Source organism: Leptosomus discolor, chromosome 4, assembly GCF_034619465.1.
Source record: "Leptosomus discolor isolate bLepDis1 chromosome 4, bLepDis1.hap2, whole genome shotgun sequence".
NCBI lineage: Eukaryota > Metazoa > Chordata > Aves > Leptosomiformes > Leptosomidae > Leptosomus > Leptosomus discolor.
Window position 1 is genome coordinate 62761900 of NC_141394.1, and position 18075 is coordinate 62779974.

At 34.5% G+C, this 18075-nt stretch overlaps 1 protein-coding gene across 2 annotated transcripts in view; it reads right to left on the reverse strand.

Moving 5' to 3' along the window:
• Nucleotides 1-690: 690 nt before the first annotated feature.
• The window catches only part of TBC1D19 (TBC1 domain family member 19), a 53595-nt gene continuing 36210 nt past the window's right edge, over nt 691-18075 (reverse strand). For both annotated transcript variants that reach the window (XM_086464227.1, XM_086464225.1), the window contains 10 exons: nt 15711-15785; nt 15183-15245; nt 11168-11252; nt 8783-8827; nt 7488-7520; nt 5002-5111; nt 3680-3771; nt 2832-2947; nt 1771-1841; nt 691-765 (listed from right to left, as the gene is read on the reverse strand). In XM_086464227.1, coding sequence (XP_086320353.1) covers nt 691-765; nt 1771-1841; nt 2832-2947; nt 3680-3771; nt 5002-5111; nt 7488-7520; nt 8783-8827; nt 11168-11252; nt 15183-15245; nt 15711-15785 — 765 coding nt within the window. The remainder of the gene's footprint in view (nt 766-1770; nt 1842-2831; nt 2948-3679; nt 3772-5001; nt 5112-7487; nt 7521-8782; nt 8828-11167; nt 11253-15182; nt 15246-15710; nt 15786-18075) is intronic.

Here is an 18075-nt window from a genome sequence, read left to right on the forward strand (position 1 = left end):
TATTTTACAACACGGGGCCTTCGAGCGAACTCTGGACAGGAGTTTAGAAGATGCCCGAGACAGCTGTACACCTAACCAAAGATGAATGGGGGATGCATGACTACATCACTGTAGATGAAAAGAATAAACGGAAGCAGCTAACGTGAGAAAGAACATGGAGAAAAGTTCCGTGAAGAGAATAAATAAGATAGAGATAGGAGAACTGGTGTGTGATCCTGTCTTTTTCTTAGAAAACGAGAAAAAATTCTTGCAAGTTAAAGTATCTTTATTTTCTCAATTGACAGATTTGAGCTGATATCCTCTAAGCTGTGAGCTTGAAAAAGTCATTTCATATTAAAAGAGAGCTTTAACAACTCCCACATTAACATCACAAAACTCAGATAACGAATTACATTTACTTTATTTAACTGAATATCTCATGCATTTTAGACACCAATTCATATTGTTCATTTGCACAAGCAGTAATTCTCAATGTACAAGTAACAACCATTGCTGTTACGGTGAAATTCAGTAGCATGCACTGCACACACTCGTGTGCAAAGTCATGGTTTTCAGTTAGAAAATTTTAAGGTCATGATTTCTACATTAATACCATACATACAGTTTTATTTTGGTTTTATGCAGACATTGCATAGTTGATTAGCTTCTCAAGACAGACCAGAATTGTGGTACCAGTATTGTTGAAGCAGATCAAGTGACAGTAGCAAATAAGAAGATCTGAAGAAGAGGCATAACTTTCAGGGTTGAAAGGTCAGCAAGTACAGCCTAGGATAAAAACCAAAAAGGCTTGTTAAACTTGACATTTGAATCAAACTGCTATAAAGCAAGTCAGTAAGTCAGAAAAAGATTCAAATACTGACAACAATACTAACAATAATTAGATTCAGACCTGGCTAGAAACAAATTGTGCTGGTTTATGTTAGTGCCTTATTGTATTATTTCTCATTCTAACATTTCAAAGAAAAAGCGTATGTTTATGTATATAAACCAAGTAACTTTTTTTTAGCAGTTAGCCTGACTTCAAATATACATGGCATCATGGGTGAATAAGGGGTCTAACATTTCAACTTGCTTCTAAAAATAACTGGGAATTAAGAATCCTTATCCTGTGGCTTGGCTAGTACTTGTGAAGTAAGTCCAATGCAATGACGCAAATAGTCAATGTCTTCTCATGAACGTATGTTTAAAAAAAAATAAAAAGAGAGTCATCACAAGCTCCCAAAGTTTGAAAAAATACATCACCAGATTTTTGGGAAAAAAAATATTTTAACAAATTACTAGAGATAAACAATAATAATTTTCATCTTAACTTAATTTTCTAATTTCCCATGACAGTACTCACAGTGAAATTTCAGATTCAACATTGACAAAAGACATCTTGTAAAATCTTTGTAATATCAAAAAGCACAAAAGCAACTACATTAAAATATAGTAATGTAAAAAAATGTACAAATCTCTACAGTATTTTAAAAACAATATATCCCACAAACACAGATTGTATATTAAAACAGAGAAAAATCTAGCTGTACAAAATAATTTGGTAACACTGCATTTTTTTTTAGCAAATATACCCTTTTATTTCCTTTTACTGCAGAAAAGCAGTAATATGTACTGCATGTTCACAATTTCATTAGTTTTTTATCTAAGGCAAGAATTTAGGCAGAAAGATTTGCACGATGTACCACGTGCCATGTGAGGTTTAAGTTACGCTTGTTGGCAAAGCATCGGAAACTATTTCAATCATCTCCTCTAACTGAAACTTATCCTTACCTCAGCTGCAGCCAGTGATGTCACCTCCATCAGGTTGACTGCTCGGAAAGCAAACACAGCAGCTGCCAGGACTGAAAGAAAATGCCCAATATTTAAGTTGCTGACCAGTTAATTAGTGGTTAGAGTTATCTTGTTATAAAATATCAATTCTCACTCCCTTAGAGCAATTATTTTGATTCTGAAGAGTAATATACAACACACGGCTGCGTTTGAGTTTCTTTGGCCACTCATTAAAATGGATAGAAAAAACACAACATTTTTACAGAAAAGTCTTAGTGAAAATGCTTGAGTTTAAGATGACTAGCTTTTAATTAGAAGGGACAAAGTGATTTACAATTAGTTCATTTCTAAGCCAACAATTTTAATTTATTTAAATAGCAGTATTCCAGTTGTGAATATTATAGAACATTACAAAAATTCATTCATTTTGTACTATTTTATATAATTATATCTCTCTCCATAGCTGTCGTATACGTAAAAATGGAATCATAAACCTTTTCTCTTCTATTCACCTACTTCATATTTAAAAACTGACCCAACCGAAGATACATGTCTTCTTTAGAACCCTCATCTTAAACCTTGTGTAAATTTTAGGACACTATTTCCTTTATAAAAAATAAGTATAAAACTTTCAAAGTCTCTTAAAAGATGGGACTTTGAAAGCAGAAATCCAGCAAAATCAGGGGAACTCTCAGTTGCTGTAAGTACTGAAGAAGAACTTGCCATAAATGAGTAACATGAGTCTTGTATTTTGTGAAAGGTGATGAAATCTTTTATTGTTACCACCAAAGCTGGGAGAACATCCTATGTTCTCTTCCAAGAGTGCTTAGCATTTTTGGAGCGCCATCATAAAAAAAAATTACCTTACATATTTTTGGTAGAGATGCAGTATTTATGCAATTCTAGTTTTCTAAAAGTTATACTCTCTGACATGCTCGTAATCTGCTTTCAGCATTCAAAGAACAACTATTTTCTTCTTGTCACAAAATACAGCGAAGCTAACATGTATTTGCCTTACATCCACCTCGACTTAACACATTCTGTAAAAATAATTCTATTACCAGCAAGAATTTCTAGAGAGTTGTATCCCAAGATTCTGTCCCAGAGAAGCAAGAGCTGATCTGTAGCTAAATAACCAGAAAATGCTCGTACCATCCATTTAAATGAAATTCGTAGCCTGCAAACAAGTGATAAACAACAGTTATTGCATTTCTTGTTTCCCATAATGATCAGACAGATACTCTATAAACTGAAAATGTTTCAATTCTTCTGCCTTTCTCTTCCAGGAAGAATAGCCATTTTCTCTTGCTGCATTAATAATCAATATTTTCCTTTGCAACAGCCATCAGAAAACTAGCATCTCATTTGACAAAATACTATATCATTAAAATATTCTGCCTAAACTATCACATTAGAGGGATCCTCACCTATTATCACTCCCCACGTTTCATCCTTTCTGCTATTATGCTATTATGATGGATACCAATTATAACAGCAAGACTTTCAGGTTCTATTGCACTTGGTGCCATGAGTACACTACAGAACAACAGGCTCTTGCTCTCTCCCCCCTTCCAATAGCTTCTGCTGCAACTAACATATCTCTGTCTTCTGTCCCCTAGGAAATAAATCATTTCGTTCTATCAGATCTGGCATGAATAACTGAAGCTTAGCTGAACAAGGCAGCTTTTCTCATAGAGCAATTTTCCTTTCATAGAATGTACAGAAGAAATGTACAAAGGACATATATGCAGGTTAGACAAAGGACTACAACTGACTTTCAAGGAAAATCGCACATTGATGTTTGCACTTTTGAATAATTTCCCACATCTTTTAAATTGAAGTACTACAGAATAGCGTTTTCAGAACATGAATCTGCAACATTTGTAGCAAGTCAGAAAGAAATACTTACGGCTGAGCCCCAATTTCTCGAAGGTGATAAAAGAGCTGGGGCAGATGGGTTTGTAGAAGAGTCTCAAACAGCAAACACAACGATACAATGCCCTAATGAAACAAGATCATATCCTGAATACTAACACTTATCCTGTCAAATCTCAGAAAACAGTATCAGCATGTAAGCATGCATGAATTTTTAATTCAATATAATATACAGCTCAGGTAAGCAGGGCACAAGCAGCTCTAATGCCTTCAGTCACTAAAGCCTTGTTCCTACAATTCTATGTATGCGTTAGCAGCACTATATGTTGTGACAGTCCCTTTTGGCTCCAGGTTACTTATGGTATTTGTATGTCAGGGTCTAAGTACTTAGTGGGTTATTATAACATGACCTACTTGAAATATTTCCACTTTGATGAAATAGACCTCAGTTGCACTAAAAAACAGAGGATGTGTGAAATAGTATCCCTCTGATAACTAAAACCAAGCAGCAATGGGGTAACTACAAAAAAAGTTAAATGTAAACACATTTTAAAATTTCTTTTAAAAATTACCATGAAAATTAATAGATTCCTATTTGACCTGTTTCCCTGCTATTAATGACTGAAAGCACAATGCACAGCCTTGAATTGGTGTATTGAGGAAAGGATTTTCTCTTAACCAGAAAATGGTTTCAAAAAGTTATATAACTATTTGGCCCTTTGTGAAGGAGAAAAAAAAATATATTTACTATGTTTTATTCTTAAAAAAGAGAAGATAAGCCAGTTTCCACAATTGTCTTACATTTTTACAACTGTCTTGCATTCAAGACAGCTGGTCCTGGTCATAAACATAATCAGATCATTTAAATTCATCTAGTAGTGCTAAAAAGCACATGCTGTCACACAAGATACTTGAGTTAAAGAAATAGACATTAACTCAATATCATTGAAACAATATCAGTATGTATATGACTATATTTCAGTCCCTCTACCCCAGAAAATACTTGTGTGCACTTACATGTCATCAATTAAAATGGAAGTGAGTAGGCATTTAAGTGACCTTTTGAACTGAGACATCTATTATATAAAAGACTTGACTCAAAAAAAACCCCCACACCCTCATTAAATGAGAGCTGTGTTATACTAAAGTACATTATTTTCTATAGCAAAGACTAACATTGACGAAGAAAAATAACCAAACTGGAGTTACCTAATAATTTTTCCAAGCATTTCTGAAATATTTCATTATATTTAAAAGGATATATTTCAATCACACAGAAAATCATGCCACTGTATATTATTGTTCCATAGCAAATAGAATATCAAGGGAGTGGGTTTTAATTTGTAATGAACTTACAGAGGGATGAGAAGAGATGGAATGGAGTCTGAAGAAAAAACGCACATACATCTCACGGAATATCTGATACAATTTGGAAGGTTCATGGTACAGAAAACAAAGTGGAGCAACTGAAAGGATAAAAGAATTACAATTGATTCAACACTGTAAACTCCTAAAAGAGTTCAATGACTAAGTGTGTGAAGCATGAGGAAAAAACAAGTAATTTATAGTACAATTTACAAAAACAATACTAACCCGATTATTTAGAAAGAAGTATTTTATAATAGAGTCTATCATTTCATGTAATCAGTTAAGAAAGGGAGTACAATACATCCTATGTAACAGTTCTATATATTTCAAGAATCTAAACTAATCCAATCCTGCTTGCTACAGTGCTGCCTTCCGCCTTAAGGATAGCTTCTGTGGGGTGTAGGGCAGCGATATGTTGAACAGTGCAAGTTTTTGATTCAACCATCTATAACTTCCAGTGTGCCCTTGGGCTAGTGACCATCTCCGAACTGGTTCCCCATTTGTAAGACTAGAATAAGTTTACTGCTTGAAGATGGGTGTTGTGAAAACGAAAATATTAAAAATATAGCTTTTGGTTGCCACAATAACATCACATAAGTATGACAGACTGATAGAGACCTGTTCATTTCTTTTAAGATCTGAAAACCATGGACATTTGGTAGTTTATTGTTTAGAAGTCTTTTAGTATACCTGATTCAAAATAAGACTTGGCTACATTTGAATAGCAGCCGTTCTCAAACTGGTTTTCAATAAGTCCCTTTTTTCTTTTTCTAAAAGTCTAGCATACAGATATATCTGTTGTATGTATATGCTGCACAAACAAGATCAGTTCCCTCTGATTGCTACTCTATTCATTCAATGCATGTTTCACAGAGAGTTGTTCTATGTACATGTCTGTAAACAGCCTTTTTATCTGTCCACTCAGCACATCTACTGCTTCATTTTACAGGTGCACTCATTATGGATGACAGCTTACATTTTAAGACACTCATAGTCTCTATCTCTACATTCATCTTCCCTTTCAGTTTTAGTTACACAAAGCTAGGAATATGGATACATTTGTCTGCATACATATGTATACATATGCACATAGATACACGTACATTTATATATCTATAGATGGGTGTATGCACATGTGAATTCATTTTCATATATATATATCAGAGAAGGTGGATTAATAGAAAACAGTGGCATAAGTCTATGAGAGGTGGGGTGCTAAGGTAGGGTGAGATGTTCACAGGAATGCGTATTTACGTAGGAGTAAGAAAAGCAGAAGGTGTTACTAGTGCGTATGTTTTTAGTAATTTAAGATGGAGGTGGAAGACTTGGCAGGGTGCGTATGTACATAAAGGCAGGGAGGATAACAGAACCGTGCCTGGCAGGTGGCACCCTACAAGTGTATGCATGCCAACATGCAAAAGTGTACAGGATTTACATAAGGGCCCAGAAACTTCCTCCTAAAGCAGCACAGCATGGAGCACACAGGATGCTCTGCTTGGTCCCAGCTACCATACCCACAGCCTGGAGCTACACTAACATGTTTCTACTGCCTTGCTTTTCAGCCTCCCTCCTTCTCACAACCGGCATATTCCGAGCCCTTGCAAAGAGAGAGGACAGGAGGGAGGGAAGAAGCTCACACCCAGTTTGAGAGACACTTTTCTCAAAGGCAGAGTCAAATCCAAACATTTTGAAAAGCGGTTTCACACAGGGAAACTGGAAGCCTCTGAGTACCTAAGGAAGAGTTTGTAACTAAGCTGGTCATTACTTCAAAGACTTAAGACTCCCTACTTGGGTTCAGATTTGCATTTCACATTTAAATCGCCTTTAAACTTTATTATTAGTAGAAGACAGCATTTTAAGTACAATCTTAAAATCTGCTTGCCCTATGATGCCACAAACACCTTTGATAAATGAAAGGAAAAAACTGAAAAGCTGTAATAGACTCACATTGTTGGAGTATCTCTGCCCTAGCTGCCTTGTTACGTCTGAGACCTGAGGAGGTTTTTCTGCTCTTTCCCTAGAAATCTTGTTGATATTTGAGCTTTCCTCTACGCAGTAAAGTAGCAACCATTCTATCATTTAATGCTCCTTTAATGCCTGTTCTAGGCAAATGGATACAGCAACAGGCCATTCACATAATTCATGTTTTTAAGAACTCTTCACAGGTAACTTGGTCTACCCAGTAGTGAAACACAACAAAAGAGCACTCTGTCAACAAACTTCATCCCCTCTATTCATATACATTAGGATGTATAGCTCAGCTATTAGCTCTCAAAGAAGGAACTCCCACACGGCAGTGACCTGTAATGTAAGTAAATAGAAACAGCCTGGAATTTTTAAAATTATGTACAACAGTCTTCATACACAAAGAACAGAATACAAGTTTAAAAGTTGCAGAAAAGTACGTACAGCTTTAAACTGCAATAGGATAAAAAGCAATCCCGAGGTTTTGAGTTTATGAGAGTCACACTTACCATACATAGAAAAGCCATGAAAAGGAATTACACCTACAAAACAAAAATATTTCTTTTTTTGTTCTTTTATATTTCTTTTTATCCATGTAAAAAAAAAAAAGTATTTTTCCCCCCAAGTTTCTAAATTGTATTTTGCCTACCATAGGAATAAAATATTTTCTTGCTATGGCACCTGTGGTCTTAGACCTCAATCTTGTAAATATTTCAGTACAGGAATTGTATCACTTACTTCAGCACAACCAACTACATGCTTAAACACGTGCTACAGTTCCTAGAAAGCCAAGGAAAGCTCTGTTTCCATGAAGTTACTACGTATAAGCTTTGCTGAAATCAGAAACTAATTTCAGATAAATGACACCCCATAAATGTCATGCACTGACAAGGAGGGAGCAGGAAAAAAGGAGGCCAAGACCTCTAGTAATTCATGTAGCACTCAGATAAAACATTTAGAGGACTTGGCAGTTGTATCATAACAGTTCTCTCCTCCTTTCCAGCTGACCTTAGCTCCCATTCATTAATTTTCATATAGGACCAGTAAGAAAGAGCTGCTTTCACAAAACGTCCTAAGGACACCACGTCACGGTTACAAAGCTACAAAGAATTGCGGAGGCAAAAATGGAAGAAGGGGGAATAAAGGTATGTGCTACAACTGACACCACTGGAAGACAGAACACAAAGAAGACAAGGCCAAAGACACAGATTTAAGATTGGTGATGTAAGGCCTTGAAAGCAAGAGCAAAGAGCTTGAACTTAAAATACTAATGCAGCGCAAAAACAGGGAAAGGATTCAATAGACAGGGATTGAAATGGTCAAAACAAGAGCTAAACCCCAGAATTTCAATAACTGAAGTAACAACAACAACAACGATATTAGCTTAAAATTATATGGATTCGTTATGCCTGAATTTTTAAAATTAACACAAATTTCGAATGGAAAAGACATTAAGGTGTGGTTTGTTGAGTACTGAAAAATCTGGGGGGTCAGACAGTTTCAGCACATATCATTCAGATCCTCTAAGTGGCGATGCAAGACTGGAATACAAGCTGCTGCACCAGAAGTTGTTTTTTCTTCTCCTTCCCACACACATAGACAAACTCCATATGTGACTACTAACACCAGGCTGAATGTGGTTTTGGAGTAGCTTCAGTCCAGCTTACTCCTTTAAATTAATGAATTTCGCAGAGTGACAGCAAAACCTAAATTGTAATAGAAAAAGAAGTTATCCTGTATTTGAGAAAAAAAATCCTGTATCTTTCCCATCTACCACTAGAGGAAGCAATAGTATAATTCTTACCATTTGGAGGATAGAAAACAGCATATTCTTCCATTCCGAGTTTTCCTGTGAATCATCAAACCATAATTAAAATGTGATTAAACTGTTAAAAGATGTAAATATTTAAATTAAAAAGGCAGATTCTAAGTTACAATTATAAAAATCATAACTAATCACATTATTGACTATTTGATATTGTTTAAAACAAGCAAGCAATGCAATAGGGCAGGTAAGGTGTCAGACATAAAACTAAAATGCAGCACCTGTAAGGGAGGATGACAAACAGCAAAACAGAGGAGGATTTCAGCAATGCTGTCCCATAGAGATTTTATTTGCGTGTGTCTTAGGAGCTCTAAAGATGTTTGCTGCAGACCTTGAAGACAGTGAAGCTCTATGAGAGGATACGATTAAGGGGTCAGGAAAGGCATTTGAAAAGATATCAGAACAGATAAAAAAATACTCAAGGCTTCATTAAGCCTGCAACAGAGAGGAAGACGGATGGTATAGTTTTGATATAACAAAAAAAAAATAACGTAAGTAATCTGTTGGATACAAAAGATTAATTAAGTCAAGACAATAGTATAGACTGACCATAGAGCTTTTTATCTTCCCTGCAAAATGAACATGCTATTTTAATTAACCATGTTTCAACTAGAGAGTCTAATAACTTCAAATCCACTATTAAAAAATGAACAATTTATTTAGAAATATAAAAGTGTTTTTAAGCATAATTACAACTAATTAAAACCTGTAATTTTTAGCTTTAAAATGATTTCTCATTTTCATTTTAAATAATTTAAAAATTATTTTCTCACTCAACTAGAAAATGTAATTACTTATACGAAAATTTATAGAATACTCAGAGGTCCTTTAGATCTATTGTATTTTGTTCACTCTACTGAAGAATTTAGCAGGGAATTATTGTCAGGTTCAATAGAATCTGGACTTAGATATTTTCCTGTAGCATGAATTGACTGAATTAAATTCAAAATTACCCTGCAAAGCTCTTGTCTACTACCCCATGAAAATAAAATACTGTGGTTTGCAATTACAGCAATCAATTGTTTAATTAAACTAAAACAATTTTTTTTTCTTCTTTCAATAGTTTGCTTACTGTACAGCTGGGAGTTCTAACCTGGAAGGACAGTATTTTTAGCATAAAGAACATCTCTTGGAAAAATCGCCAAATATCGGACCCTCAAGCCTTTTAGATTTACACTGCACAGGTTCAGCAGATTTAGATTTTGGCAACTTAATTCCCCAGATACGTGTAGGAATAAGCACAATTTCCCCCACAGCTGTGTTTCTGGGCTGCCGTGGCTGTGTGCCTGATGTGAGACCTGGGATCCCACTGCTGTTCTGCTCTCAAGTGAGCCCTTTGCTTGTGTCAAGAAGCAGATAAAGAAAACTCCCTAATTCAGCTAAAGAGAGAGAAAAGACCTACAAAGCAATAAAGGAGGAAGAAAAAAAATTAGAAAACAAACATTGCCTCTGGTGACACAAGAAGCAAGAGGAAAACTGTCAGCAGAGGTCCTGTTCATAAAGTACTTGGTAGGGGGATCACATCTGGCTAAACACACTGGCACAAGGGACCGAGGAAGAAAATGGGAATGCAGAAGGTAAAGATGGAAAAAAAAGTGATTGGATGGCTGAATGATTCAAGAAGGAAGACAAAATTAGGAATCTCCGGATAAAGCCAAGTCGTGGTTGGAAAAGGTGAGGATTTAAGCAGCAAGGAAGCAGAGTCCAGAGGTATGGCATTAGAAGTTGGTGGAGAAGGCAAGTGGACTGAACCAATAAATTTAAGATTGTTCAGAAAAATAAGACTCACATATGAGAATTTAAGCCAAAGAACATCCAAAAGTAAGCTAACACTCTGGAAGATGCCATGCTTTGAAAAAAATCAGTATGCTTGGTAGAGCTCTTCCAAACCTTTGAACGGAGACCACTATTCTTCAGCAACATGTTCTGCTCCTGTCTACAAATATCTGCAAAACGCACTGCTTTGGGAAGGTAACATCCTACCACCACTTCCAGTTGCTAAGGTTATTGAAGTTGCAGAGGACAATGTTGTGTATTTAAACATCTAGCTCTAATGAAGATAGATGTCAAGATTTTACCATACTGTCATAGTTGCATGTTTAATTTATTTTGGTAGAACACTGGAGAATTATACACAGAAAACTACAGTAAAAGAACAACATTGTAATCTGCCCTTCATGTGATCAGCTTCTAAGCTGTCATAGTAGAATCTGTGCAGATGTCAACTGGATACATGAAGTTTTTATTAACGTTCTTTTAAATGTAGTCGACTAAGTGTAATGAACATAAAGCAAATTCGCATACTGTATTAGTGCAGCAGTCAACAAAAAGCTACATAATCTTTTTTAAAAGAACTCCTTTTACCTTGTATGTATGATTTGGGTGGGGTGGCACTACTGTAAGTAAAGTGCTCCAATACAGATGTATCTCGGGAAAAACAGAGCAACACCTGCAGAAAAGACAGCATCTAAAAATCAGCTGACTTACTGGATCACCAAAGCAATGTCAAACAGAACAGATTTAAGGACCTGCCTTAATTAGCACCTGTTAGATGCTATTGAAGAGACCTAATAAGGTCGAAGGCTCTTGACTAACTTAGTTTACTTTCCTATTCAAATTCCCAGGCTCACTTTGAACTTGCTATGATTTTACTTTCATATTCATTTGCTGTCAGTAAAATATCCACGTTCTCCAACCCTCTTTGCCTCTCAGCACAGGTTTATCCTCTTCTGTCACATCATTAATGACCATGCACACAACTGGCTGCTTTGATGTCTATTAGATTATTTTTCTATCCAGTTACTATGACCTGGGGAAGTCCTAGTAAGTGAATAAGCAAATGAAACATTTACATTTTTTCATGTGTGCCGTTCCAGAACACTGATCCTTACATTTGCTTTCACTCCCAGGAGCTTTACAGAATGCTTGCATGATATCCAGTTCTTTCAAAAAGCAGAGATTATAATGTTCACCTCGTATTTCTAAGTTCTGAAAAGCACACTGCATTTTGTAAAATAGATTTGATGTTTTTGTTTACATAAATGAAAAAATCCAGTAGTCACAGCAATTGAGCATAAAATTCAATAGTAAAAGCATTCCTAGAAAACATTAACAATAAAGGATCTTATCCTATATACAGTTGTGAAAAATGTAATAATTAGTGTTGTACTTAAAATTTTTTACCTTTTCATGCAATGAAAGTTGCACTATCAAGAATGTACACAAGAGGGCAGAAGTAAGAGAGATTTCAACTTTGCTGCTTTTCTGCATACCTGAAACCCTCTGCTCTTGCAGGTTTTGTTTGTTTCTTTGTTTGCTTGTTTTAACTGTAGCCGAGGTGTAAAAGGTGGAAATGTTTTAGATGGTCTTTCACTACGTAATTTATTGTGAATAAAAACGAATGGATTTTTCCTTCAACTAATTATTGCAAACATTTGCCAGATACTGGCATTTGTCAAAAGGAAACATGCAAAACCGAAACACTGTGACAGCTGAACATCACTGCTTTTTTTTTTTTTTTTTATCTTTATGTAAAGCAGGTCATATTTTGAGACTTTTTCCTCTTTTGAACCTCAAAACTATTTCTCAGATACAAACATCTTTTAAAAAATAAATAATTTCTTTATCTCAAACAGTTTAAGCTAAATATTATTTTTGCACAATACACAATAATTTCCATAGCTGCCAAAATATAGCTGACAATAACAATACACAGGCAAATGTAATTCTCTGTATATGTTAACTGAGGTGAAAGAAAAAAGAAACTAATCTAAAAAGGACACAAATTATGTTCTCTCATAGGGGAAAGAATGTAACCTTAATTTGAGGCCCCCTTTTGTAGGAATACAGTGTCCAGTACCAGTATCTGGAAGTCTTTAAGTTAAGACTATGCATCTTTATATGAGTTAGACTCTAGCTCAAACGTTGTTATGATTATACCTAAAAACTGCTGGGTGAGGTTCTTTGCATATATTCATTATGCAGGATGTAAGACTAAAGTATTCAAATTGAACCTCTGGCCTGAAATAATGAATTTACAAATTTATTGATTCATATATTACTTTTGTCATTCACAAAGATGATAATGCTAAAGAAAACAATGACAGAAACCCCTTTTTAAGTACAGAAATGTTTTGCAAACTATTGGATATTTATAATGAAAACTGAAAAGAAAACCACTGAACTCAAAGGACTGAGGAAAAAAAAAAAACCAAGGCCAAAGCTTTTGTCAAAAAAACATTACCGTATTAAAAGTAAGTGTACTCTATTTTTTACTTTTTTCTAAAGAAGTAATAAAAATATGTAAACCGTAAAGAAAGCAAAGATATTAAAGGAAATAAATGACATCATTTCACAGGGTACTTCCTGGAAAGTACTGCATACCACTAAAGAGGTACCAATAATCCAGCCAAATAAACTCATTGTTATTTTACATGCAAATTTTCTGGTTTTGATGGATGCTTTATCTATTAGGTAATACACAGACAAATGCCACACACACTCTGCTCAACAACTTGGAAAACTTGAAGGCACTAACTAGTCATGGAAAAAACCCCACAAACCCAAACATAGAAATAATTTATCTGGTTTAAACTAACATTTTCATTACTTATTTTATTTAGCCAATATTTAATTCCAGTTATCATATGAAATCAATAAATACTATTGTGTATCTGAGTAACTCATACGGCAGAATTTTTCCATGGGCCATAGGACAAAATCATTTTCCAGCAACACATTTGCAAATTAAGTTGGAAGAGAAAATTATCAGGGAAAGCAGATAACTTTCATCTAGAAAAGAGTCTGAAGAATACCACAAAGCACCAAACAAAACTAGAACAATTATTAATTAGAAGTTTGAGATATTCTTTGCCTCAAAGCCTTGCAGTAAAACTAGCCACTTAATTTTTCAAAGATTTTTGGTGACTCTCCTTCACATTACTAAGGATAGTTTAGTCCTTTTTATGATTTTCATTCCTCAATCATTCTTTTAGTTAATAGTGATATATAAAAAAATCAAAATATTCAACTGTGCTATATTTTGAGAATGATGAACAAAATCTATTTCTGATGGTCTTGAAACAAAAGATCATACTGCATACTAGTTCATATTCTTTCATAGATTATAATCCTGTGTCCACTGGAACTGTCAGTTAATGACTAATTAACACTCCTTAGTAGTCTATACATAAATGAAGCAGAAATAAGAATGAGGTTTTCACACCCTATGATGAAGAGATAATGTCACAATAATGAAGATCATCATTGACCATTAAATCACAAAAAACTTCTCCATGTAAATATTTTAGTGAATAAATATCAGTGTTTGAGTTGTCATTATGCAGTCACTTTTCAAATTTTCATTCAGAAACAAATTCAGATACAGATCTTAATACTGTAACTATTTTTAGGTAAAAAAGGCTATGATTTCATGAGGTTATAATTTTAAGTATTAATATTTAAACGCTTATTATGCTAAAATACTGTATTTAGACATGATTGAATAGTATGCTTAAATAGTTACGCATATTTTTATATCTATATGGCCTAAGCAGCATTAAGACAGTTTCTTGCTCAGTTAAAATTACTAGCAGTTTTACGTATTGCCATCAAAGAAGAAATCATTTAGTTTCACGTAGCTCTAAACCAAAAAAATTAAGCAAGTCTAACCTAACAGATGTGACTAATGAAATTGAAAGCACTGTGGAAATGGTAAATTTGCTGCATGACATTTATGTTGACACTGCAATCAACTACACATTAGGAAATACATAAATGTAATCTCCTTCTATTTAAGTGCATTTGACAGGCAGTAATGAAGATAATTCTGTATAAATTAGCTGGGTTCCCCATTGCTAGAAGCAGCTTTAGAATGGGAGCAATCCTAAAAGTAACCATACGTATCACTACCTCATTCAGAATCAATGCCTTCAATATAAAATATGTCAATACAGTATCTTTTATGTGTATTGCGGTAGGTCACTATAAAGTAATATCACTTTTTTTTAAAAAAAAAACAACCCTGGAACCCTGAATATACCTCTCCAGTCTTAATTTCTCTGTATGCCACAGCAGTTAATCGTTTTATTATTGCAAAGCTGGAAAAGGGAAGAATATGGCAGACTTCATATTTTCTGGCTTACTGCATTGGAAAGACATTGTGTAGGGACCTTCAGAGTAGGAGATTTAGTCCTGCTTACTCTGTTTAAGTGTACAAGACTGTTATTCAGAAGGGAAAGTATATGTAATGCGGCAGACACACCTGTCTAGGGTCCTACTGTACTCTGCCTACACATGAGACACAGAGGCAATTCTTACTCCAAAGATGATACAATTCCACTGCAGCATACTTACTAGCTTTCCTAAGAATGTTACATACCTGATATAAATAATCCTCAAATACAAAATAGTAGTCATCATTGCTTGCTGTCAGCTTTACATCCTGTAACCAAAAACCACAGCAGTTTGAAGCCAAAAGACATCTTTTCAGACTCCTGTAGAAGCTAAATGCAACACAGTGGCAGAAGACACTTTCACCGTTGAATCATGAAAGAGCTGTAGTTCAGCATATACTCCATATTTTAAAATTAAAAAATTAACTTGATTGTTAAAGTATTTGGAATTGCAACTTGAAATGGCAGTGGTCAGAGCCCTGTGCTTGCTCCCTTGCAAAACCAGTTATTCCTTCAAATGAAGTTACCATTTCTTTATGACTCAACTCAAACAAATGTCTTACACAAGAGCTAACACAGGCACAAGGAGAGAGTTTACAACAATAAATTCAATTACTAATCACTCATACCCTCCTTAAAACCAAACCATCCAACACTGTCTTTGTTAAAAAAACCCAATATAGCGGTGTGATGAGTATATAAATCACTTAATCACTGTTTAGTGAATTACTTACTTTGTAAATCAGGCTGTCCACTAAAAGGTCGTGCTGAATCACATTTGACTTAAGCTGTTCATAATACAAGATATCCTAAAATTAAAAACATTATCATCAGTCTGAGACACAACTTTAATTTATATTTCAACTAACAAAGCCAATTTTTAACAATTAAAAAAAAATATAAGACCTTATTCAGCTGAAAAACCCACTGCCTAATTTATGAAGCATTCTATCACAGTTATTCTAATTTAAGCCCTGAGATACGAGGCAGATATTTGAGACATTATAAAATTATCTCCCCTTTAGACAATTAATAAAATGACAATGAAGGAACTAGTTCAAACCAAAGATCTGTGTCTTCCACCCTTTGGGTCACTACCCCTAAAACCTTTTCAATGCTCAAAATCATTATGCTTTTTTTTCTTTGTTACCCTCTATTTTCACGCACTCTTCCACCAATAGGTTCTGTCACATCTTCTAGCATTAGTGAGCTGCTGCAAATACTTGATGCTAATTTAATATCAATCTCTAAATAGTTTGTTTGCGAAAAGATGAAATGATAAATACTTTAAAAATTTTTGTGATGACGACAAAGAACTTATATCTTTTTTTAAAATCCAGTTACTTCCTGAACATTCACAGAACACAAAAGGGTAAAATAATGAGGAAGAATCAGAATGAACATTTCTCTGCTTTTGCTTGTCCATCTCTTTCTCCTTAAAAAGGGCTTGCAAAGGAAAATAAGAAGTAAATATTGCATTATCATCATGTAATTCCTAAATCCCTAAATGCCTCTTTGCCATTATGCCCACAGGCTGAATAACACAGTTTCAGATGGATTTGGAATTATTCATAAACTAAATCAGCAGTCCCAAAGCTCCTTCCCACTTCACAAAACTATTTGATTTCAAGGTGTCTCTATGGACACAGAAATACTTGTATATTCTAAGCTTTATGTAATATTTACTGCTGATTTCTTTGCAAAAAGGGTAAGTCTGGAGTAGGGATTTAAAGAACAAATGGGAAGTAAGATGAAATTTTGAGAGGGAGAGGATGGAAAAAAAATGAAGGCTAGGGAACATTGTAACTGCCCTTTGTGTTAATTCAAAACTGAGAACTGGTGAATAGTATACATTTAGAAACTACTAGAATTAATATATTCTTAAATTGTTAAGTTGAAATGAGGACAAAAGCTACCACAGGGAAAATATTTACATTTTTCTTTTTGAGAAATAAGAAGGGGAGGTACAAATACTACACTATTTCTTTAGGAAGGATCAGACATAAGTATTTACTAAATGTAAATTATTTGCAGAATGAATGTAGCATTCTGTTCTTAAAAGCTACAGAAAACTACTCTAATATTTAATTCACAATTTCAAAGCATCAATACTATAGTCTAATTAAGTGTAACACTGCCAAACAAATAATGTTGAAAGGTTTTTTTGCCATCCCAAATGACTGTATATACTAAAACAGAAGGAGCTAATAAAAACAATAATAATTAAAAAAAACAAAACAAAACAAAACTACTTCTTCATGCTAAGCAGACTTGCATGACTGTTTCTGTTGTACACGTAAGTACTCCTGCATAAGAAATGGTAATGAAACTCATGGCTACAAGGGTACTAAATAATGCAACTACTAATCTATCATAACTTGAGAAAGAGATTCTAATAACCTCTTGGTTTCCTGTTATAATTTCCTAGTTTTAGTTCTCTAGAACTGCCTTCAACAATTGCTAAAGGCTGTTTGGAAATAGGAGATGAAAGCAGTATGAAGGAAGAGAATAATCTTTTGCTACACACATACAGGGCACACTTTAAATTTATATTCTGAAAAAAGCTTTCTTCTTAAAATACTTTCACCTGAGGTCACACAGTGGCTCCAAGCCACAAGTTAACGTTATCACTAGCCCAGTGTTTCGTGCTAACCATCTCCTTCCCGAACTAGAAAGCCATTCAATCATGTTTCACATTTGCTTGCAAGAGTCCACAGATTTTCCTGTTATTATTAAAATTTTTGTAAACCCACTACTAAAAGGTAATCACATAAGTACATGGTCCATTCATCTTAACAGTCAGGATAACTTGGTATTACTTAGAATAGACTCTGTGATTTGGTACGCAAGGAATGACTATACTGAATGTCTGAAGAACAGATTTCAGTATAAGAAAAAAATAATTCATAAGTGATGCTGTACTGTACTGACATAACGAGTTTAGAGTGCTAGTTCCAGTGAAGTTTTGTTTATGGCCTCATACTGAAGTATGATTGTTATTAATTTCTGAAAATGTTTATCAGCTTCCTATGTCTTAATTCAACTGTATTATTAATTGAAGTGTAAAGATTCATGTTAATTGCAATTATGCATAAATTA